This window comes from Adiantum capillus-veneris, chromosome 4 (genome assembly GCF_014529385.1).
Source record: "Adiantum capillus-veneris isolate H3 chromosome 4, ASM1452938v2, whole genome shotgun sequence".
NCBI lineage: Eukaryota > Viridiplantae > Streptophyta > Polypodiopsida > Polypodiales > Pteridaceae > Adiantum > Adiantum capillus-veneris.
The window spans coordinates 121426204-121449240 of record NC_140934.1 but is presented as its reverse complement, the minus strand read 5'-3'; the positions used below and the strand labels follow the sequence as shown (position 1 = coordinate 121449240).

Below are 23037 nucleotides of genomic sequence, written 5' to 3'. Positions count from 1 at the left end.
TGTATCTTTGAAATCATGCCACCTAGTGTCCCACTAGGATTTGATTCCCTCCTAGTAGCTATTTAAAAAGAAATATAAGAAAAATATAAAAAATACATAGAATATATATATATTGGAGTTTACCCTAGATATAGGATCTAGCTTGGGTGTGAGATGATAATGAGATAGTAGAAATAAAGAATCAATGCTTTTTGCCCCAAGTTAAAGAGGCGGAGCTATTGATGCTTTTCCCATAGTATTTTCTGATGGTAAAGTAAGGATATGTTACCCTTGAGAAAAATAATAGGATGAGATAGAAGGCTTATTATTATACTTAAATATGCATATGTACACTATAGGAAATATAATTATGTATCTAAAAAAATACAAGATAGATCTTGTAGCATGCGTTCCCACTATGTATGTGTCACAGCACGACACCGTGCTTCCAAACTCCGATTTTTGAAGCTGCCAAGAAATGAAGAGGGATACTTTAGCTGTGTTGCCTACCTATGGTATCATTCTTGGGATTTTCCCAATATGTGTGTTGTTGGGGAAATTCACCAGATAGATGTATAATTGCCAAAATAGCTCCTAGACAAGTGAAAGAATTAGGCGTGAGCAGATCTTGAGGGAGCCGGAGCAAACCAAGACTGCAATTGTCTCTGAAGTGGCTCGCTTGAAGGGGAAAGGGGGGGTGCTGGACTTCAGCAACCTTGGGCTGAGCAGAAAAATTAAGTCAAAGAATGTTTGCATTTTACCATGTAACAGTGTTCCACTTAGCTTAAAGCCTCCCTTGCAAACACAAGGCAAGAGAGCACAAAACGTGTGTGTGTGCACCTGAAGAGAGAGAGAGAGAGAGAGAGAGAGAGAGAGAGAGAGAGAGAGAGAGAGAGAGAGAGAGACTTGTATGAGCATTGGTGTGTGTGTTTTGAAGGCTGGACGAGTTAACCAGGCTTTGGCTGCTATCCATGAGCTCAAGCAACATTTTAAACAGAGCATACGTTCAGAAACTGATTAGGAGTATGTTGGCATGGCAGTAGCAAGAAAGGTAATGGCTGGCTGACAGAGTTTTTAGACTGCAACTAAGTCTGTTCACCATGTTTGTCTTGATTCTATTTACATAATGATTGTTCTAGCTATTTTCTTGTGAGAGTAAAGAAGCAGAAGTTCAGGCTCGGAGATTCAAGGTATGCTTACTAGAAGCCAGAATTCATGATCTGCAAGTAGTAGTAATGCACATCTCACGTGCATAAGATATGAGTTTGTATTATGTCAGTCAATGTGAACTGGTAAAGAATTATAAATATGTTGATGATTCCTTGCACTTTTGAAGATGATTTTGGGGGTGTGGGAGTGTGTGAAAGAGGGGGTGCTGGTCGACAGTGCAGCAGCAGCCAATGCTCAGCTCCAATAATCACTAGAGTTAGTCTAGAAATGGAGGTTTCTCACTTGCATTTTACATAGTCGCATCAGTTAACATGAAATGCATTGTCAAGACAAAGTTTTCCAGGTGTGAATATCATGGAGTCCTCTGAATACCAACTTGCCCAAGACAGTTTTGTAAATAGGTCTAAGTCTCATGTCTGCATTCTTAACACTCTGCATTCTATGTCCCAAGTCTGCATTCTTAACTCAGCAGGTCACTCGAGTGGGTCTCGAGTCCACGTTTTGTATGCTAGTTGAAGGGTGAGCCACAGTGCTCCGAACCCCCATCATTTGTATTGTAAAGCCGTGTTGGCTTATCGAGTCGAGGAGAGTCAGTCCCTCACTCGCTACCTAATTATTGTTTTTGGATCCACATACAGGTGTTGCCGGCCACTTTAGACTTGGCCCTAGTTTGCTATTGGGCTCTTGTTGAGCCCGTGTTCAGTGTATTGCGCACTCTTATGCTATGTATGCACTTGGGTCCTAACAATTGGTATCAGAGCTTGTCGAGATGGTTTCATTAAAGGCTTGGTTCAATGTGGAAGTTGCGTCCTTATGCTTTGAAAGGGCGATGCACCGTTTAGTTGAACGTTATGATGGATGGAGCAGAGAAGAACCGGAATATGACTGGGATGCGGTGCAAGATGCTATGCATGCTTTGACTCAAACTCATTCGAGGACTATGGAGATTTACCACAGGGATGTAAATTCGATGCGGTTGGGAAGTAAGAGAACAAGGAAGGAACTTGAAGGAAAGAAAGCAATGTTGGAGGATGAGCTCCGCCGGCAAGAGCAAGGGATAACTTGGCTTTTTGAGAAGGTGGCTATGATGCAAGATAAGTGGGCCACTGAGGTAGCAATTGCGAAGGAAGAGATGGATCAGCAGGGGCTGGTTCGAATGTAGGTGTAAGGTGCAGCGGAATGAATGTTGAATTTTCTCAAGGTATGTGATCTTTATTGCTCAAGGTTCCTTTTAGTTCTTTAGGGAAAGAGAGAGCTTTCCGTCTTGTAGAGTGCTGTGGTCACGAACAAAGTGAGTGGATATTGTGCGTGCAAGTGAATGAGACTGAGAGAAGGAGAGAGAAGAGATACGACATCCGAGAGGTTGTAAAACCCTCCTCCGAAGGCCCCACTTTTGTCGGCAAGAGAAAGGTGTACAATGCGAATGCAATGGACTGATGCAATGGGACTATGACAATGACGACGACAGTGATGACGACGACGACTCGATGGCTGAAATCTGTAGGCTTCTAATCGCTGAATTCGAGGACTGTTTCGGTGGCTGAAAATGACTGTTTTGGCTGCGTTTTGATGGCTGAAAATGGGGGAGCATCTGCAACCTTCTTGGGGGCTGATCTGCTACTGAGTCTAGGTTGGAAACAAGGGTTCTCCAAGGCTGAAATCTGATTATTAAAACGCTGAGATGGCTGGTCCAAAAACGCTGAACTGTGGCAGCAAAGAAAACGCTAGTTTGTTGTGGTTACCTAGCGTTAGTGAAGGCTGATCCGTACCTGCTGGATATGTTGCAGCAAACGTTGAAGGGCTGAATTATACAAGCTGAGAATCTTCCACAAAAATGCTAAGGGCTGGTGGTGGTCTAGCGTTAGTAAAATGCTAAAGCTGGGGCTGATGCTGTCGCGGGAAAACTCTGAGGATGGGGCTGATCTGCAAGGGGAACAAGCGCTAGAAGAGGGAAACTTCAAGGCAATGGTTCTGCTGGGAATCCCCGCGAAGAAGGAGGTCCAAAAACGTTGGGGGGTTTTGGGGGGGCTGATGCAACTCGTGACTATGTTGGTGACGACAATGATGACTTTAGGGCTGAAATCTGCCAAAAACTAGGGGCTGTTTGTGCGACTGAAAACGCAGGTTTGGCTACGTTTTTAAGGCTGAAAATGACTGCTGTCCTTGACTCTGAAAACGCTCGTTTGATGCGGCGATTGAAGGCTGAAAACGCTGCCCAATTGCAGGTCTCTGGCTACGTTTTGTAGGCTGCTAACGCTGGCTGAAAATGCTGATATCTGTAGCCCTTTATTGCTGAAAACATTATTTGGCTGCAGTCCCTTGAGGGCGATCCCAAAACGCTAGGGATTGGGGGTGGATGACGATAGCAAAAATGCTAGGTTGGGGACTGCTGCTGCTGTGTTGCTTGTGGAAATGTGTCACATGACATGTCCCAACCCTATGTGTCGCTTTTTAGATTTATCGGTGTTTTGGAAGCATTTTGTGAGGCATTCTGAGATGGGGACCAATACCTCACTGCTGTAGAATTGGTTGAAAACATGCTGTTTAGGTTGATGCCCACATGGTTATCATTGATGTCTTCAAATTCAATTGAATTTGTAGTAGATATATTTGAATTAAACAAAAGTGTCCGTTCATTAGAAAGAACTGAATTTACAACTGAATTTACATTAGGTGTTAAATTGTGATTAAATATCCATTTTAAACTAATAAGGTAAACTATACCTTTCATTGAAACTATTATCCTATCAATATTATTATGCACTTGGTTGTAGTCGTGGACAAGCTACACCATAACAAGGTTTCCCTCAAGTCCAGTCAAGTTAGATTAGAAGTGATTTGGCACTTTTGCAAGTTTATTCGTAGACCGTGCATGCCCAGTCACTTAGAGTAGATGCATATCCTCTGGTTGCATAAGCATAAGCATAAGCATTTCCATCAAAGTCACTTTGGGGATTTTTCAGATGACTTTAGCCTATTTTTTCCTATATTTAACATTTTTCACTTATTTATTAAGTGACTTTTGTTGGATACTCAGTAGGGCAAATTGGGTAATAATTTATAAGCAAACCCCAAGCATCTTGGTGAGGCCCATTCCCCCGCATCACCCTCAACTTGGGATCTCCCAATCTACTGGTTGCCCTAGCATTTTCCTCCCACGCAGAGATTGCCAGCAAGTAGTGAAGGCTAGCGTTTTTCATATTGGTCACATCAGCGTTTTTGGCCTCCACTAACGTCAGACACACCTCAGCCAGATCAGCGTTTTCATCAAGCAACTTGCAGCAGATCACCATAGCCGGGTAAGGGGTTATTAAGCACTTGAAAACCTGCAATTTTCAGCAAGAAACCCTCTGCTATCCCAACGTTTTTCAGCGAGGAAATTCCATCCAAAAACGCAGCAGATGACAGTAGCGTTTTCCATCACCTTTTCGACCCCAACAAAAACAGTCATTTTCAACCATTAAAACAGCGAGAAACAGTCATTTCAGCCACCAAGAAAGTCACAGATTTCAGCCAAAGTCGCCGTCGTTGTCATCGGCATAGTCCCATTGCATTAGTCCATTGCATTCGCATTGTACGCTTTTGTGCAATCAAGTAGACCACTCTCGCCGACGAGAGTGGGGCCTTCGGAGGAGGGTTTTACAACCTCTCGGTGTCGTATCTCTTCTCTCTCCTTCTCTCAGTCTCATTCACTTGCACGCACAATCCACTCACTTTGTTCGTGACCACAACACTCTACAGACGGAAAGCTCTCTCTTTCCCTAAGAACTAAAAGGAACCTTGAGCAGTAAAGATCACTAATCTTGAGAAAATACAACATTTATTCCGCTGCGCCTTACAAAATGCCAGGCTACAAGAGAGGATGTCACCACAAAAACGTTGGGTTGAATGGGGAGGGGCTCGCCAAGGAATGCTTGGAGAGGGTCTTGCTGAGAGAGGAGGAGTACTTGCTGCCTGGGGGCCTGTTGTGCTCCTTGCTCATCTGCCCAAGAGTGCTAACATGGGTTTGCTTATATATTTTCTTACCCAATTTGCCCTACCTACTTTTGTTGGGAAGTCACTTAAATTAATAAGTGAAAAATGTCAAAAATAGGAAAAATAGGATAAAGTCACTGGAAAAATCCCCAAATTGACTCTGATGGAATCTGATGGAAATGCTTATGCTTATGCGGTGTACAACCAGAGGATATGCATCTACACTAAGTGATGGGGCATGCACAGTCTACGAATAGACTCACAAAAGTGCTAGATCACTTCTAATCTAGACTGGCTGGACTTGACGGAAACCTTGTTATGGTGTAGTTTGTCCACGGACACATAGGGTTGGATGTGTCACGTGACATTAGCTGATGCTGGCTAAGATGAAATTACTAGACACCGGGCAGCGAGGCAGCAGATGAACGATGTTCTCATAGCTACCAACAAGGCAGTGGGGCGAAGAGTCGCTCTATAATGTGGGGATTGCAATCGAGCGACTTCAGTTGGCTGATTGCTTGGATTGAGTTTATGAGGTGGATACCTCCTCGTCACAGAAGTTGTGAATGCACAAACAGGTGCAAAAGGCAGCCAAATCGACGCCAAGTTTTGGGAGGTGGTATGCATAGAGCTCGGCATTGATCCCACAGGGTCATACATCGGTGATGCTAACGTGTAGCTAGAGAGAGTGAATGTGTACTACAACGAGGCAAGCTGCGGGCACTACGTGCCTCGCGTCGTGCTCATGGATCTAGAGTTAGGTACTATGGTCAGTGTTCGAACGGGTCCCTATGGGCAGATCTTCCGCCTAGATAACTTCGTCTTTGGCCAGTCCTTAGCTGGCAACAACAACTGGGCCAAGGGTCACTACACCGAAGGCGCGGAGCTCATTGATTATGTTCTATCGTTCTTTATTCTATTTTATTATGTGAAATTCTGTTTTGTCATGTCTTCTTTGCCATTTCTCCGATGTTACAGTTCCATTTATGTTTGTTATAATGATTCTGTTGTTAGTTTTGTTTATATGTGACAGTGTAGCTAGCATGTGCAATCTTCTTGTTTGAAAACAATGTTTAGATCTGTCCTCAGTGAAGGTTTGAAAACAATATTCAGATCTGTCCTCAGTGAAGGTTGTCAGATTTCTTTAAGTGAAATTTTCACCGTTGTTGTTCTAACTTCTCTAGCTTCCTAGTATCCCCTCTCACTTGGTAGACATTGGCTTTAGATCTACGCTCACCACTCCCAGCCAGTGCTGGATTCCAAATTTGTTTCAAGTTTGCAAGGCTTTGCCACAAACTTTCTTCAATTAATGTTGATCTATAAACTGTATACTGTTTCTATGCTTGAGATGTTTGTCTATACACTGTGATGCAAGCTTCTGTAGTGGCAGTGTCTTCAACATTGTGTCATTAATCCTACCAAACTGGTTGATGGTGTCTTGTATACCTGGAACGTACCTGGAACGCCGGTTTTTTCTTTCTGTTATAGCTACATCTTATAAAAAAGCTAGCTTTTCTCTACTGATCAGTTAAATCTGTTATTGCTTGCTTTGAGGCCTTTGTTTTGTAGTTGTTTTGTAGTTTTGAGCTCTGCCTCCCGCAGCAAGTTCGCGTTCTCAACAGCTTCCTTGGGCCTCATCTTATTAAGCTTCCTCTTTTCACACTTCTTTGGCAAGGATGATGACGATGCGAGGAGGAGTTCGTGCTGACGCTCACGATGGGAGGCCAGCTCCTTGCAAGCGAAGCGATTGACAGACGCAGAGAGAGTTCTCAGTTCACTTTAGTCGTGACTTATTTTCGCCTGATCAATGCCCTTAGGCTTTAGCTATGGCGTCCGAGTCTTGACTTGCTCATCAGTGACACTTAGTCTTGATGTCCCAACCTGCTGGAGCTGGCGTCCGAGTCCCAACTTCTTCCATTGCAACCATCAACGTTGTTGACTCCCTGAGCCTCTCGTTGCCTGTCCGATGCACTAAATCGGCTTTTAGATCATAGTTTGAAGCATCTATCGGTAGTTACACTAAATCTTGTCACATTTTGTCAATTTTTTTCAAGGCAAGCTCGAAATCTAGCCTAGATTTTGCGAGTTAGTGATACTCACAATTTTGGGTGGTATGAAAGATGTTTGTCCGACATGACATGTGGACCAGTGAAATGTTGATTAAGGGATGCGCACTTCGTTTAGGAAACTCTGTTTAGACATTTCATTTTGATGTTTTGATTTATGTATTTTATGTACACGGCAGCCATATGACATGGACATGCCATTTTGTTGATTGTGTAGTATGAGAAGCATGACATGCTAACAGTTGGAATATAGTTTGATTTTGAGGGTTCTTAAGTTAATTTGGTAGGCTACTTTTATGTTTTCATTTTGTGTTTGTTTTGTACATGATCGCCTATCGATGTGGACATGGCCTTTTGGTAATCATGTGATTAGACTTTGTGATTGGAGGTTTCTTATGTACTATGATATGCAGGTCATACCACCACTTTGAAGTTAGATTACTTCGACTCTGTTGAAAATGTGCTTGATTTTAATGTGTAAGATAATCCTTAAATCCCACGTGGGAGCCCAAGATGAGGTGGACAATTTTTTTGCAAAAAGAAATTATGTGATGAAAATCCCATGTGGGAGCCCAAGAAAAGGGTGTACTGGTTTTTTTTATAGAAATAGGTCTCTGTACAAAGGAGACTTTGACAAAATTTTTAAGATTTATATTTTATGTACAAACTCAAAATTAAATATAGATGGTGCTTTTTAAAAGTTTCACTTTGTTTAAGCATAGACGTGCATTCATATCACATATAATTGTTTTTGTTTAAAAAGATTAATCTTTTAATGGGTTGTTTTGTAATGTGTTTTGAGTTGATGACTGAAGTTTTTCATGGTTGTTTAAGAGTATGCATTATTTGTCATTTAAAAAACAATCCATTTCATATGTGTGCCTTAAATCCCATGTGGGAAGCCTACTAAGTAGGTGGCTACTATCATATGGTTTGAGATTGAGATTTGTATCAGTTTACAAGGTAAATGCTAATCGTTTTTTGACAAATTACATTGAAACGATTGGTTTATTTTAATTTAATATTCATTATATTTGTTGCTTTTCATGGTTTGTTCTCTTAATATCTATTGCAAATGAAAACACATGACACTGTACACTTGCTATTCATTTGTAGTTCATCGTATATTTTTACAACATCATGTGCTTCTAAATTGTTAGTATACATAAAATAGTGGGTCATTACATTCCGTACAAAATCCGTATGAGGGGGGATGGCTCATTGTGAGAACGTTCGTATCTTGTCCGTATGTAGAGGGGTAGGTTAGCATGTAAGATATCGTACATAGGGGGGTTTCTCTAATATTGATGCATGTAGGTGACATCCCTCCATTACTAATAGTGAATCCCCCGGGCTTGGTTTATGTGCCAACACAGGACAAACTTGCAGATCTTTTCACAAAGACATTGTCTTGTGAGAAGCTCAAAGCTTTCCGCAAAGCTTTGGGCTTACTCCCCTTTGTGGACTGATCATGTCCTCATCAGGGCATGGTGCTTCCCTTTACTCATGTACCAGCTCTCGTTCACTGCATCACTCTATTGGGGATTTGTTACCATATACATGTGGTAGTGATGTGTGTGAACACACTAGGACCGCCGGGGCATTTTTCCCTCTTTAGGAGGTTTTTTCTCCCTTGAATTGTATATATGCCCATCACTCTAGGGCTATCTATCTTTTCATTGCACACTAAGTAATACACTCTCTATTGTGTGCCTTGAGCTTCCTTCGTCTTCTCCAAGTTGTGTGTGTTTTCCTGCAACCCTAATTCCAACACAGGCTGTATGATCTTGTTTATTCATAGAGATCCGTGAAACAAGGGTGCCCCTAAAGTCCTTTTCTTTTGCAAAACAATACACATCCTCTATTCTATTTTTTAGAGAAGCAGTCTATTTTGGACAGAATTTTTGGTTTGTAGCTATCTAGGGAGCAATTGTTAGCTCTTGGGTTTGCACTTGACACTATTATATTCTTACGGACTACAAATTTGAACTTAACTAGATATATGTCTTATTTGGCATTGTTCTCTCTGACTGCTGGTATGAATCTGAATCTACATAAATTAGTTTTGATTGATGTCAATGCTACTCACTTTGATCAATTAATTGGCAAGAGGGTCTGTAAGGGTCATGTTTTCAGATACCTTGGGTGTCCAATTGGGGTTTAGACTACCAACAACAATTTGGTTCAATGCGTGTTGTCCAAAGTTAAAACTAAAATTGTTGCATGATATTATGATGAGTAGCCTTTGCATGTTAGGCTTAGTCGTATTCATGTAATCTTGGTCCCCTATTTGCAGTATTATCTGTCTTTGCTGGACTGGAAGAAAACTCACACGGGGCAGGTTCAAACTTTGCTAAATAGATTCTTATTTGGGTTCTCTCTACAAAACGTGGTAAAAGGCCATGGTAAACAATTAGAGATTTTCATAGGGTTTGCTAAAGAGATTCCTATGGGGAAATAAGGGAAACACATGTGCATTCATCAAATGGGAACTTGTTGCAGATCCCAAGGATAAATGTGGGCTAGGGATGCTTGATTTGCAGGCCCATGCTCATGCAAGAAGAGCCACTATGGTCAAGCATATGTTCAAAGAGACACAATCTGGTCCAAATGCTTGTGGGACATTGTTTCTATGTCTGTTGTTTATTTCCATGGTGTTTGGTACTTGGCAAATTGGGATAAGTTATTCTCACATGCCTTTCTCAAAACTATTTGTAAAAATGCTCAATTGTTCATCAATTCTTGGAAAGGTACATGCTCTCACATGATATGGTAGGGGAGACTTAGATATACCTTGGCAAGGAAAATGTCTTTTGGAGTTTTGTGTTTAAACACCCACCTACTCTGATTATGTTCAATTGGTTCTATAGAGTTTTAGCACAAAGATCCTCTGTTAAGGAAGCATATCCATATGAGACATAAATTGGTTTTATTGAAGGTAGGTCTATTCTGGACTATATTATGGTTGTACAGCTAAGAACAAAATTTGCACTAAAAACAAATCAGAATATTGTTATGTTGCAATTAGACTATGCTAAAGCTTTTGACAGCTTGGACTTTATTTATGCGATCATGATTAAGCTGGACTTTGGGGAAAAAATGAGTGCATTCATTTTTTTAATGAGAAAACATGCAGCTTCAAGGATTATTGTTAATGGCATGTCATCTGATGTTGTTTATTCATGGAGATCTATGAGACAAGGGTGGCCCTTAAGTCCTTTGTTTTTTGTAGTTAGTACACATCCTCTGTTCTGTTTTTTAGAGAAGGACTCTGTTTTGGGCAGAATTTTTGGCTTGTAGCTGTCTAGGGAGAAATTGTTCGCTCTTGGGTTTGCAGATGACAGTACTATTATATTCTTACAGGCTACGAGCCTGAACTTTATTAAATGTACGTCTTATTTGGCATTGTTCTCTCTAGCTGTTGGCATGAATTTGAATCTGCATAAATCAATTTTGATTGATGTCAATGCTACTCACTTTGATCAGTTAATTTGCGATGACACCTCTCTCTCTCTCTCTCTCTATCTATCTATCTATTTCTCTCTCTCTCTCTCTCTTTTCCTCTCTCCCTCTATTTTTCTCTCTTTCTCTCCCTCTATCTATTTCACTCTCTCTTTCCCTCTCTCCCTCTATCTATCTCTCTCTCTTTATCTATCTCTATCCCTCTCCCTCTATTCTCTATCTATCTATCTCTTTCTCTTTCTCTATCTCTCTCTATCTATCTCTCTATTTTCCTCTCTCCCTCTATCTCTCTCTCTCTCTCTCTCTCTCTCTCTCTCTCTCTCTCTCTCTTGCTTTGTTTCTTCATTTATGCATGTAAATATGTGTGTGTGTGTGTGTGTATGTGTGTGTGGCTTGTGTCTGTGCGTGTGTGTGTGTGTGTGTGCGCGCGCGTGCGTGCAACAAAGTTGAAGCCATTAGGGAGGGGGGAGGGAGGATTGTTTAGTGATTACCTTAGATTGTAGAAAGGTTGGCTGTTAGGTTGAGCTTCCAAAGACAAACGCGGTAAACCTCCTTCGATGAAAAGGTTGCAAACGAAGCAAAGATCCTCTTTGAATTGAATGTGTGTGTGTGTGTGTGCGCGCGCACGCGGGTGCACGTGCGTATGGATGTTATTCTATTTGTGGGAGAGAGACAGTGAGTGTGGGAGGTGTAGGAGGGGAGAGGGAGATTGAAGCAGGCCCGATGGCAGAGAGTAAGAAGGCAGGGTATGCCGCAAAAGCGCAGCATTCTCTGCTCTTCTTCTGTTTTTAGGCGCCAAGGATTACCGTGACTATTATCGCGGGCATTACCGTGACTATTACCGCCTCTGTTATCGCGCCATGCCATTTCAACGGATACAAATGTATCCAAGGTTGCGAAGGGGCTTCAAACCACCCTCTCTACTCTTAGATATCAATAATTTTCTTTTTAGCCTTTTGAGTTTTTTTATGAAGACTTTTAATTTTTCTATGAGTACTTATTTTTGTAGTACTATTATATATTTTTTAAGTGCATTATTTAAGTACTTTTAGCTATTTGCGATTAAAAAATTAACCCATTTAGTGTGCAAATTGATTGTACTTTATTTGAAAAAATAAAGGCACTCATTGCACTTTATTTCCTTTGACTATATAGTCCCTTTTTTAAATTGAAATGTATCTATTTTTTTAATTAACTCTCTATTTTTTAAGGCACATATGACTAAATAAAAAAATCCTCTTTGACTATATAGTTATTTTTTAAAAAACATTGAAATATATCTATTTTTTTAATTAACTGATTATTTTTTAGGGCACATATGACTAAATTAAAAAAAAAATTGTGTGTACGTACAAGAGGTCGATTGGGATGATCGTGGCTCCCCTAGAGGGCCTGAACACGATCGGTGGCTCGAGGAAAAACTTCATTGTCCTTGCGTCAAGTGCAAAAGGGTAATACCTCGCTTGAGGCTCATTGCATTGGAGCACGTGGAGAACGAATGGCGTTCGTCATTGATTGCATGCATCCATACATGCGTCATTGATTGCATGTTATACCGCAATGAGCACGCACATGCTACCTCATGTCTCATGTGCGTGGAAGCACGATACAAGGCCAGAGTGAGCGGGGCACACCTACCCCACAAGGTATTGATACATTTTCCTTTAATTCCTCGCATTCAACACATGTTTAAAAGCAGGTCTATCGTGGAGCTTCTCATGTGGCACGCCAATTACCGCTCAAATGATGGAATGATCCATGTCCCTTCTGTCGATTCAACTGCATGGAGGCACATCAAAACTCATTGGCCAGAGTTTGGGTTGGAGCCTCAACACTTGGGTCTTGGGTTAGCAAGTGATGGTGTCAACCCCTTCGGCACTAAGTCTACTTCATGGAGCACTTGGCCTGTGGTTATCGCATCAACTACAATATTCCACCATGGGAGACAACCAAGAATGGCAATATACTTCTTTCCTTGTTGCTTGTGCCAGGGAAGTACAAAGTGTCAAATATTGATGTCTACCTCGAACCCCTCATCGAGCATTTGGAGGAGTTATGGAGAGGCATTCCCATTGTAGATGTCTCACTTGCAAAGGGGGGAGAGAAGCCATTGTGAGGGGAATCCTTATGTGGACTATGCACGATTACCTTGTTTGGATAGTCCACATAAGGATAGATTACTTTGGAGAGACACCTCTAAAGCTCATGATGGCCGATTGGGAAGAGCACTACACAACAATCTGGATCTGTGTCCTCCACCAAAAAAATATTTTAAGGTATCATATTGAAAGGACTTAAAAATACAACATCTCTTGGATCCCATGCACATATTCAAGAATGTAGCCCAAACACTATGGGACCACATTATTGGCAAGAAGGACTCTTTGGGTCAGTGAGGGAGGATTTGAGGCTTTTGAAACGTCTCCACGCCGTGCCCCCAATGGAAAGATTTTGCTTCCTAAAGCACCATGGATGCTAGCCAAAGAAGAATTAGACAAAGTGAAGGGTACCATTTCTTCTATTCGCACATCAACAGGATACAGGAATCGCTAAAGGGAGCTTGCACAAAAGTGAAGAAGGGTGGAAGCGTTCAATTGTATGGGTTGAAGTCCCATGATTGGCACAAGATGCTTCAGGTAATATCCCTCTCCCTATTCTATCTATAGTTTGTGTGTATGACTTTCTCTCACTTTCCCTTCCCCTAATTTACATTGTAGTTCATTTTGCCAGTGAGTATGTGTATATATCGGGACAAGAAAGTCAGGGATGTTATTTTCAAACTTGGAGAGCTAGTAAGGTACACCACAAGACTCCACTCAACTACACTTTTTTTATGTACACAATAATCTCAACTAGCACTTAGTGTGTCCTTGTGTGTTTTCTTGCAGATTTGTGAGCTCCAAGGAAATTGAAATAGATGTTATCCCTGCTGCTCAAACACTTGCAACAAAAACTGTGTGTGCCATTGAGGATGCATTTCCTCGATCGGTCCTTCTTAGTCAAATCTACCTCTTGATTCACGTGGTGGAGGAGATTGCTATATATGGAGTAGTGCATGCACGATGGATGTTCTTCTTAGAGAGATTTTTAAAGACTCTCAAAGATGTTGTGCGGCATGTATGGCCGAAGAGTGGATCGTCCAAGAGGCATTTGTTTACATCTCATAGTATTTGGCACAAGTTGATCCTTCAATGCCTCGCATGTGGTCAAACGAGGAAGATGCAAGGATGACTTCACACTTGCCAAGTGGAAAGGGAAAACTACTTAACATGGATATAAATCTATCTTGAGTGGTCAATAATTTTTGTTTTCTCAATGCAAAGGTTATAACCAAGTGGGTGGACTTGTGGACAGTTTCAAAGGCAAGGCATTTGCAAGAGAGAGAGAAACATGGAAACAAGCACATGGAGGAAGGAGGCCACCCCCAATGCTGTGGAGTGGATTCATGAGAGAATGACCAAAGCATAAGCGCGTGGAGAAGACATCACCAACAAAGAATGGGAGTATATATGCACAAGGTTGCGTACCAAAGGTAGAGTACTTATATACCTAAACCATATTATAAACTTTTTTCTTGATTTTATCTTTGTACTTGATAAAAGATATTTTCTTATTTTGTAGTGCTTTTCCTTTAGCTCTATGTGGTCAAAGGATTGTCACTTTCGTACACGCCACATTGACGAGCGTAGAACCACCATGGATTGTGGCATCATGGGCAACTTTGACACATACGGTGATGAAGCCAGATACTGTGGAACTATTGAAAGGATACTAAAGGTTAATTTTAAAACCTTTCATACCTTCATCTTCAAGTGCAAGTGGTTCGCAGTGTGCATCACACAGGGAGGTATGACAATTTAGCTTTACCGCGCAATTGTGAGCAGGTGAGTGACTACCTTTTTTATTCTTATTTGCTTGTAACATTAATTATATCAATGTTACTCACTTTGAGCTTCTCTTCTATAGGTCATCTATATCCCAGCAATCCTCCTACTTTGGATGAGGTGGAGATAGAGGAGAGGGAGGTCGATGAATCAAGTCCAGTGGTGACCAGTCTTAGCGAGGATGATTGTCATGATGATGAAGATGATGAGATAGAAGACGACGAATTCGAATATGATGAAGCCATCGCATCCACAAACGACAGTTCCGTTTCTCTCTTTATTGATTAAGGAGCCATGGGCTTAGAATTGCATAATGCTTCATGTAGGGATCTTTTGGAAGATGATTCATAAACATTTTTCATACTTTAAGTTATGAAGATTTTTGATCGTGTAATCCATTCATCTCTCTCTCTCCCCCCTTCCCTCTCTCTAATTTTGTGAACATGCTTAATTATGTTAATCGAGTGACAGTGATTAGTTTAGTTGTAACCAAGTGTAATTTTAAATAGCTAACTATTGTTACATGTTTTCATATCTTTTCTTTTTTAAATTTAAGAATTTCATATAATATTCCTTAATTTTTATCGAGAGAAGGGAAACACTATTTTATTTTTTTTTGGGGGGGGGGGGGGGGGGGGGGGGGGGGGGGAGATGTTTAAGCAAGAATTTGAAATTTTAGGCGTTGAATATCCCCTCGAAAATAATAGCGATGATAATTGAGGTAATAAACACGATAATATTAGCAAAGTCACGATAATAGTTTAGATACCAAAAAGTCTCTTCCCTCTCCAGCTGAATTTGGACCTTCTCTCTACAAAACGTGGTAAAAGGCCATGGTAAACAATTAGAGATTCTCATAGGGTTTGCTAAAGAGATTCCTATGGGGAAATAAGGGAAACACATGTGCATTCATCAAATGGAAACTTGTTGCATATCCCAAGGATAAAGGTGGGCTAGGGGTGCTTAATTTGCAGGTCCATGCTCATGCTAGAAGAGCCACTATGGTCAAGCATATGTTCAAAAGAGACACAATCTGGTCCATATGCTTATGGGAAATTGTTTCTATATCTGTTATTTATTTCCAGGGTGCTTGGTACTTGTCAGATTGGGATAAGTTATCTCACATGCTCCTCTCAAAACTGGTTGTAAAATTGCTCAATTGTTGATCAATTCTTGGAAAGGTACATGCTCTCACCTAATCTGGTAGGGGAGACTTAGATATATTGGCAGTTCTCTTGGCGAGGAAAATGTCTTTTGGAGTTTTGTGTTTAAACACCCACCTGCTCTGATTATCAAAAAGTCTCCTATATATAAGGATGTTTAGAAAGGGTATCACATGTACTGAGAAAATGATGGACTCTCAGGGATTGTTTGTCCCCTTTTTTGCAGCTAGAAGACAATATAGGCTATTTAATGTTGTGTACTCAAATATTCAGGCTTCAGGTTCCCACTACAAAGAATTTATGGGAGAGGTTCAGGGACTGGCAGCTTCCAGGGAATGTAGGAAATTGTTGGAAGTCCTCTACTGCTCACTTCTACATGCTTCTCATCTCAGTTAGATGCAACAGGTATTGGAGGTTCAATAGATCTCAACAATGGTGGATTCAGAGGCTGGCAGCAATTTGGAGTTTACCTTGCTCTAATAAGCATAAAGTCTTTCTGTGGAGACTGCTTAGTGGATCCCTCGACTGTGGTGAATTGCTTGTTAAAAATTGTATTTCTGATGATAGATGTCCACATTGTAAGGCAAAGGAAACTTTTAAGCACACCTTTTGGAATTGTAAGAATGTAAGGATTGGTGGCATTGGATCTTACAGCATGTGCACCAACGGATTCTAGTTAAACTGTCTATTTTTTCCTTGAAATTTGGCGAATGTAAAATCCTTGATGTGGCTATGGATTTTTGTATACAATCATTGAGAGTCTTGCTGCTCTTTTTTATATGGAATGCCAAAAATTATGCATGTTTTGAAGAGGTCTCCTTGTGTAAAATAACTATATCTCGGGAGATCATCAAGAAGAAAATGTGGGAAGACTGTGTCAACATTTTAGATGAGCAGTTGACAGAAAGTTGCCTCCAGCTCATGAGGAGATTGTGATAGATGACAAGAAATCTTTGATGATGTATTTCAATGTAGAGAGAGAGAGAGAGAGAGAGAGAGAGAGAGAGAGAGACATATGTCAAATTGCAAAAAACGCATATGATCAAACATCAAATTAAGTTTGTGTTTATGTTTTCAAAGAAGGCTAAGAGAAAAACTATATACATCGATCCTCAGACTTTCACCCCTACAATACATTTATCAAATAAAATTTTAAAACCTCAACTCTTAACATACAATACACATCACTTGACATCAAGAGATCTAGTCACACCTCATCACCCACTCTTACCTATTGTTCGTCACATTGTTGTTCGATTCTTTCACTCTAAATACAAAGAAAATTTCAGTGCTTCACATACAAATGTGGCTGCACTAAGCTTTAAAAAGTGAAATGAACACTGACATGTTTTGAGCATGGTTTGCACAAGTTTCTTGTTTGGAACAACTGATAAAGAGAATTTTTTTAATTATAACGCTTCAAAAAAACAATATGTACAAATTACAAAGGATGTTCTCTTGGATTCATAAAGAAGATCATTATTACAAGAGGAGGTTTCCTAATTAGCTTTGAATAATGTTGACAATCAGCTCAACATCGTCATCGATTGTAGTAAGGCTAGAAGCTGCTACATCGAGTATGGTAGAGTCCCCCTCTTTCAAGTGGCCGGTGTAGAGCAGAGAACTCACTGAAAGAGAGAGAGAGAGAGAGAGAGAGAGAGAGAGAGAGAGAGAGAGAGGTTGTTAAGCAAGATGACACGCAGAGGGAGAGAGCCAAGAAGTGATGGCTAGAAGCGTATGTTGTATTGATCCGAGGAGGTGCAACTATATACACGGAGGAGGAGGCAGTTACAAGGTCGTGTGAGATTCTTGGGAATGCGGGTAGTTGTGCCTATTAGGATGACACATAGTTGGATGATGTGGATTAATATCCCACACACCCCCGTAAGACACATCGGCCATACAGAGACATGTGTATGTGTGCATACTGTGATGTGATCATGAGATAGATCTACATGCTTTGGAAAAATACAATATGCGTCTGCAATTATTCTTGGTGTGACTTCCGAGGTCTTCAACCTGGATCAAGGTCCGACTTCGTAATGAAGAAGATTAGCAACTCTGATTACTGCTTTGGTCGAGCTTTGAAAGGCTATGATAGGTACGTAGCATGAATGATTTCACGAGCTTGGTCATTGCACATTCGCCCCCCCCAAGCGAAGTGAAAGCATGAGTTTATGATTGGCTGAATGAACCGCAAGGGAGCCAAGGTGAGGTTTCAGCATCCTTTCATGGTGTGTTTGAGGCTTCAACTGAAAGTGTAAGATGGAGGTCTTGTAGACATGACCACCGGGATCAAAGGGGGTAGAAGGGACAACTCTTGGCAAGGGAATGTTTGTTGTATCATGGAGCTGAGAATTGGTTTGAGGGAAAGGCTCACTTGGCAAAGGTTGAGTTAGAGTAGCCAATGGAGAGGGAGGTGGGAAAGTGGCTATAGCATGATTGAATGGCTCAAATGGTTGAGGTTGATGAAGGTAGCACAAATAATGAGTGAGCATTTGCATGCTTAATGCACCGGGGTTCTGCATGAAGTGAGATATGTAGTTGGTAGCAAGGTAGATGTCCGTGTGCTTGCGGGAGACAAGGTAGTGAACTTTACCAAGAATTGATGCTATTTTGCTTGCATCGGATGCACGATGATGAGTGGCTGTTCCTGGATCGTCCCGCCTACGAGGGTTGATTGCACTCGAGGGTTTCGAGTTGGAGTTGCATTTGTGAAAGCATCCTTTGCAGTAAACGCATAAGGACGGAGCAGGGCAGGGATCTTGAGTGATCTTGGGCGCCCTCACAGTAGGGGGCGGCACAAATCGGGCCTGAGGTACACGGGCTAAACTGTGATTGTCGAATGCTGGAAGATTTGGTGCCGAAAGTGCTATGGAGCTACTACTTGGAGGTTCACCATTAGTCCTGCGGGGCTGGATGCCAAAAGAGTGGCAAGGGGTTTGATTGCCGCAGTGAACTGGAACTGATTCATAGCAATCAAGCACGTCCAAGCTGAAAGGTGGTGGTACACTTGTGATCACTTCCAGCAAGGTTGGGGATTTGAGGCCTGCACCAATGTCGGCATTGACATGGGCACCATCAGTTTTGATGACCGCAGGGATTTCGACATCAACCAGGACTGCTATGATGGCTACACCATTTGCAACATTGTGTGATGTGGGTGCAGCAGCAGCAACAGAAGTACAAGCAGGCTTGGATGAACAAACAGCAGCACGTTCATGAACTTTGCCTCCAGCTTGTAGTTGAATTTCGCTAGGAAAGGCTTTAATGGTGGTGCAAACAACCAGTTCGTATGCTGGGTTGGTAGCGCCTGCGAGCGGTCGGTTTTGTGTGGTATTAACCCAAGCTGTAATTCCAGGGGCACTGTGGGCAGGGGCTGCGCCTGCAACAGTCCATGCTTGGGTGCATTGAACCACAAAAACAGCATGGCCTTCATTGATTGTGACGTCATCTACAACGTCAGCGGCGAGAGGCTGGGTAGGAATTTGCAGGGGTTCGCTAATGTGGGCAATGCCTGGAACAATATGCCGTGTCTCATTGGATTGAAACAAGGCGTTGAGGTTAGCAGCAGAGACCTCATTCCCCAAGAGGACTCGAATGGTGACATCAGCACCATTGGCATCATCAACCTTGGGCGGCGGCTGTGGTTGTGGGGAGAGGCAGCTTAGATAGGTTGAGCGGTGAGACTTGAGAACTTCAGCATCATGGCATGCTGATGCCAAGCGGGTCCTCATAGGTTCCTATAGGTTGGAGCTCAGCAAGGGCTTGTGAACCAGTATTGAGGTCGCATGATGAGGCTGCAACAGAGTAACCTGCAGATGGTGTGGCAGAAACGTCGACTGCAGCAAGGTTGACGACTATGATGGCCGCAGAGGTGGCGGCATAGGAGGCATGCAGATGCGCATGGCGAATGACACGAGCCAGGGATTCACCATCAACAGGTGGCACTGTGTGCGCACGCAAGAGCTCGCCATAGGGTTCCTGGGCTATGACAGACTCCATCAGTGTGCTTGCAGAATGCGCCTTGGGTGGGCTTGCCACATAAGCAAACGTGGGTTCTGCATCCAGTGCAAGTTCTGCAACATCCAAGTTTGGCAAGTATGCGTCAATGATGGTTGCATCATCATCATTGGCGCATGTTGTTGGACATGAAGAGGGGCGAGTAATTGCGTTGGCAGGAAGTGTCTGCTCCATAAGCGGAGAGCTGCAAGGCAGGGTGTGTGCAGCCACGGGCTCTTTGGGCTTGAAGGTGGAGCACCTTGCCTCTGTTGAGTTTCCGCAGAAGTTATGGAGAGCGTGCCTTAAGGCCTCGAGTAGAACCATGATGAGGTTCGTCGCCCATAGCAGCAGTTGCGCCAGAGGCTTGGCGAGGGGCATGGCGTGGTATGATGAGGCTGCAAGCAAGGGCTGCGCCTCATGGAGAGACTGACGCAGGATGTAAAGAGCAGCCACAGGGCCTTTAGGCTTGAAAGCGGAGCACCTCGCCACAACAGAAGGTCCGTCGAAGGCATGCAGGGGTGCGCCAGGGTCGACAGCGCCAGCATGAGGCTGTGTTTGGGCGGGTTTGTTCACCGCAGCACGGTGGTCGGAGAAAAGGGCCCCATCGCAGGCAGCAGCATCAAGAGGCTGTGCAAGGGCTCGCATGGGATGGCCTCGGTAGGCAGTGCCACCGCCTCTGGGAGTCGGGATGAGGCTCTGTTGAGGGCTTGGCAGGCTCGCTGGAGGGCTGCCAAAAGAACCATCACCAGGCTTGTTGCCCACCGCTGCAAACAAGGCGGAGGAGGTTGCATGGGTGGGCTCCGCACAGAAAAAGAGGCAGGATTTTCTGGTCGCTACGATGATACCATGTAGAGCAGAGAACTCACTGAAAGAAAGAGAAAGAGAGAGAGAGAGAGAGAGAGAGAGAGAGAGAGGTTGTTAAGCCAGATGACACGCAGAGGGGGAGAGCCAAGAAGCGATGGCTAGAAGCGTATGTTGTATTGATCCGAGGAGGTGCAACTATATACACGGAGGAGGAGGCACTTACAAAGTCGTGTGAGATTCTTGGGAATGCGGGTAGTTGTGCCTATTAGGATGACACATAGTTGGATGATGTGGATTAATATCCCACAGCCGGCAAGCATGTGCTCCGCCACACCATCTTCAATAATCCTAGTGATAGCCCGCCGAAGGTGCCTAGCACCATAGGAGGGGCAAAAGCCTTGCTGCACGATCTTCTCTTCAAGCCTGTTGCTGACTTGGATTAGAATCCTCATATTGTCCCTCAAGCGCACCACCACTTCCTCTATCATGAGACGAGCAACTTGCAGTATGTCCTCTCGGGTGAGGGGATCGAACACCACAATCTCGTCCAAGCGGTTCAAGAACTCTGGCCTGAAGCACTTCTTGAGCTCTTCTTCCACGATGCTATGGTTTCGAGAGTACTTCACTAGCTGATTTCCTGGCTTCATCATATTGTCATGGTCAAGTGCATGGTCCGCTATCTGGAACCCGATAGTGCTCTGGCCCTTTAGAAGGGCGCTGCTCCCCACATTAGAGGTCATGATGATGAGCGTGTTCTTGAAGTCCACCACCTTCCCCTTACTATCGGTGAGCCTGCCGTCTTCCATGATCTGTAGCAGGAGGTTGAAGACGTCGGGATGAGCCTTCTCTATCTCGTCGAGCAGCACAATGGTGAAAGGCCGCCTTCGCACAGCCTCCGTGAGCTGCCCGCTCTCATTGTAGCCGATATAGCCGAGAGGTGAGCCGTTGAGCTTGGACACACTGTGCCTCTCCATGAATTCGCTCATGTCGAGCCTCACCATAGCTTCCTCGCAGTCGAAGTAGGCGGATGCGAGCGCTTTCGCGAGTTGAGACTTGCCAACCCCCGTGGGCCCACAGAAGACGAAGCTTGCGATGGGTCGACTCGGGTCCCGCAGCCCCACCCGAGCTCTGCGCACAGCTCTGCTCACGGCTTTCACTGCCTCATCCTGCCCGATGATCTTGCGATGCAGCTGGGCCTCCATCCCCAACAGCTTGTCCGTCTCTTGATAAGATACATTCTCCACAGGAATGCCTGTCCACGCCGCTACAATGCGCTGGATATGGGCTGCGCTTACTATAATCACAGTACCGTCTCGCGGCCCGCATTTCTTCTTGACCAGCACTTTCCTTCATGCTGTCGCTGCCGGAGTTGCTTGCTGCTTGCATGTGCACATAGGAGCCGGCCTCATCGATGAGGTCAATAGCTTTATCGGGAAGAAATCTGTCGGTTATGTACAGATCGGAGAGCTCTGCCGCTGCAATGAGCGCGTCTTCAGCGTACTGCACCTTGTGGTGCTCTTGGTAGCGTGGACAGAGGCCCTTGAGGATGCGAATGGTGTCCTCTACTGAAGGAGCCGGTACATACACGAGCTGGAAACGCCTTTCGAGAGCAGGGTCCTTCTCCATGTGCTGTCGGTACTCCTTGAGAGTGGTAGCTCCGATGCATTGAAGCTCGCCACGCGCAAGCGCCGGTTTGAGGAGGTTGGCGGTGTCCAAGGCGGAACCTCCAGCTCCAATGATTGTGTGGATCTCGTCGATGAAGAGGATGATGCGGCGGTCGCACCTCCGAATCTCGTCCATGAGCGTCTTCACGCGCTCCTCCAGCTCGCCTCTATAGCGCGTTCCCGCAAGAAGCCGCCCAACATCCAAGCTCATCACTCTCTTGCCAGCGAGCTCGTGGCCTGCGGTGCCGCCCACAATCATCTGCGCCATGGCCTCTGCGATGGCAGTCTTCCCCACACCGGGCTCGCCCACAAGGCAGGCATTGTTCTTGCCCTTGCGGCCCAGAATCTGGACGACGCGGGTAATCTGCGCCTCTCTGCCGACGACAGGGTCCAGACGGCCTTGCTGAGCGAGCTCCGTGAGGTCTGTACAGAAGGCCTTCAACGTGGGTATGTCATCCAGAACATTATTGTCGATCTCTGCATCCTGGTGCACTTATTCCTCCTGATCATGATCGCCAGCTATATAAATAATGGGCGTAGCTAGCGTCGACTCATGTAGCTTGAGCTGCAGGTGGTTGCTGCAGTGGTCGACATCCACTCCTACAGCTCCCAGGAAACGGAGCCCCACATACCCCTCAGGCTGCAGTTGCTCGACGTGGAGCAGGCCCAGCAGCAGATGCTCGAGCCCAACGTGGTCCTGGCCCAGATTTCGAGCTGCCTGAAGCGAGAGCCGCAGCATGCTGACGGCGCGGAAAGAGACCAGCGTGAGAGAGGCGTAGTGGAAGGTGAAGAGCGTGACGGAGCCGTTTCCGCTTGATCTCGGTCGGCGCTTATCCGAGCTTGGAGATGGATAACGTGATCGCGAACA

At 43.9% G+C, this 23037-nt stretch overlaps 2 protein-coding genes and 1 pseudogene across 2 annotated transcripts; 1 reads left to right on the top strand and 2 right to left on the bottom strand.

Annotated features, from left to right (window-relative positions):
• Positions 1-1918: 1918 nt before the first annotated feature.
• On the top strand, positions 1919-2311 carry LOC147459913 (uncharacterized). Its single transcript, XM_086509919.1, has one exon. The coding sequence runs from the start codon at positions 1919-1921 to the stop codon at positions 2309-2311; it is 393 nt and encodes a 130-aa protein (XP_086366045.1).
• Positions 2312-17452: 15141 nt separating this feature from the next.
• LOC147459912 (uncharacterized) lies at positions 17453-19436 on the bottom strand. The gene has a single exon (XM_086511648.1). It carries the CDS (start codon positions 19434-19436, stop codon positions 17832-17834), a length of 1605 nt encoding a protein of 534 aa, XP_086367774.1. The 3' UTR covers positions 17453-17831.
• Positions 19437-19442: 6 nt separating this feature from the next.
• Positions 19443-22614, bottom strand: LOC147459911 (ATP-dependent Clp protease ATP-binding subunit ClpA homolog pseudogene; annotated as a pseudogene).
• Between the last annotated feature and the right edge of the window lie 423 nt (positions 22615-23037).

What these genes read in the sequence shown, in the direction of transcription:
- LOC147459913 (XM_086509919.1), top strand. Translation starts at nt 1,919, where the DNA reads ATGGTTTCATTAAAGGCTTGGTTCAATGTGGAAGTTGCGTCCTTATGC.
- LOC147459912 (XM_086511648.1), bottom strand. Translation starts at nt 19,436, where the DNA reads ATGAGGACCCGCTTGGCATCAGCATGCCATGATGCTGAAGTTCTCAAG.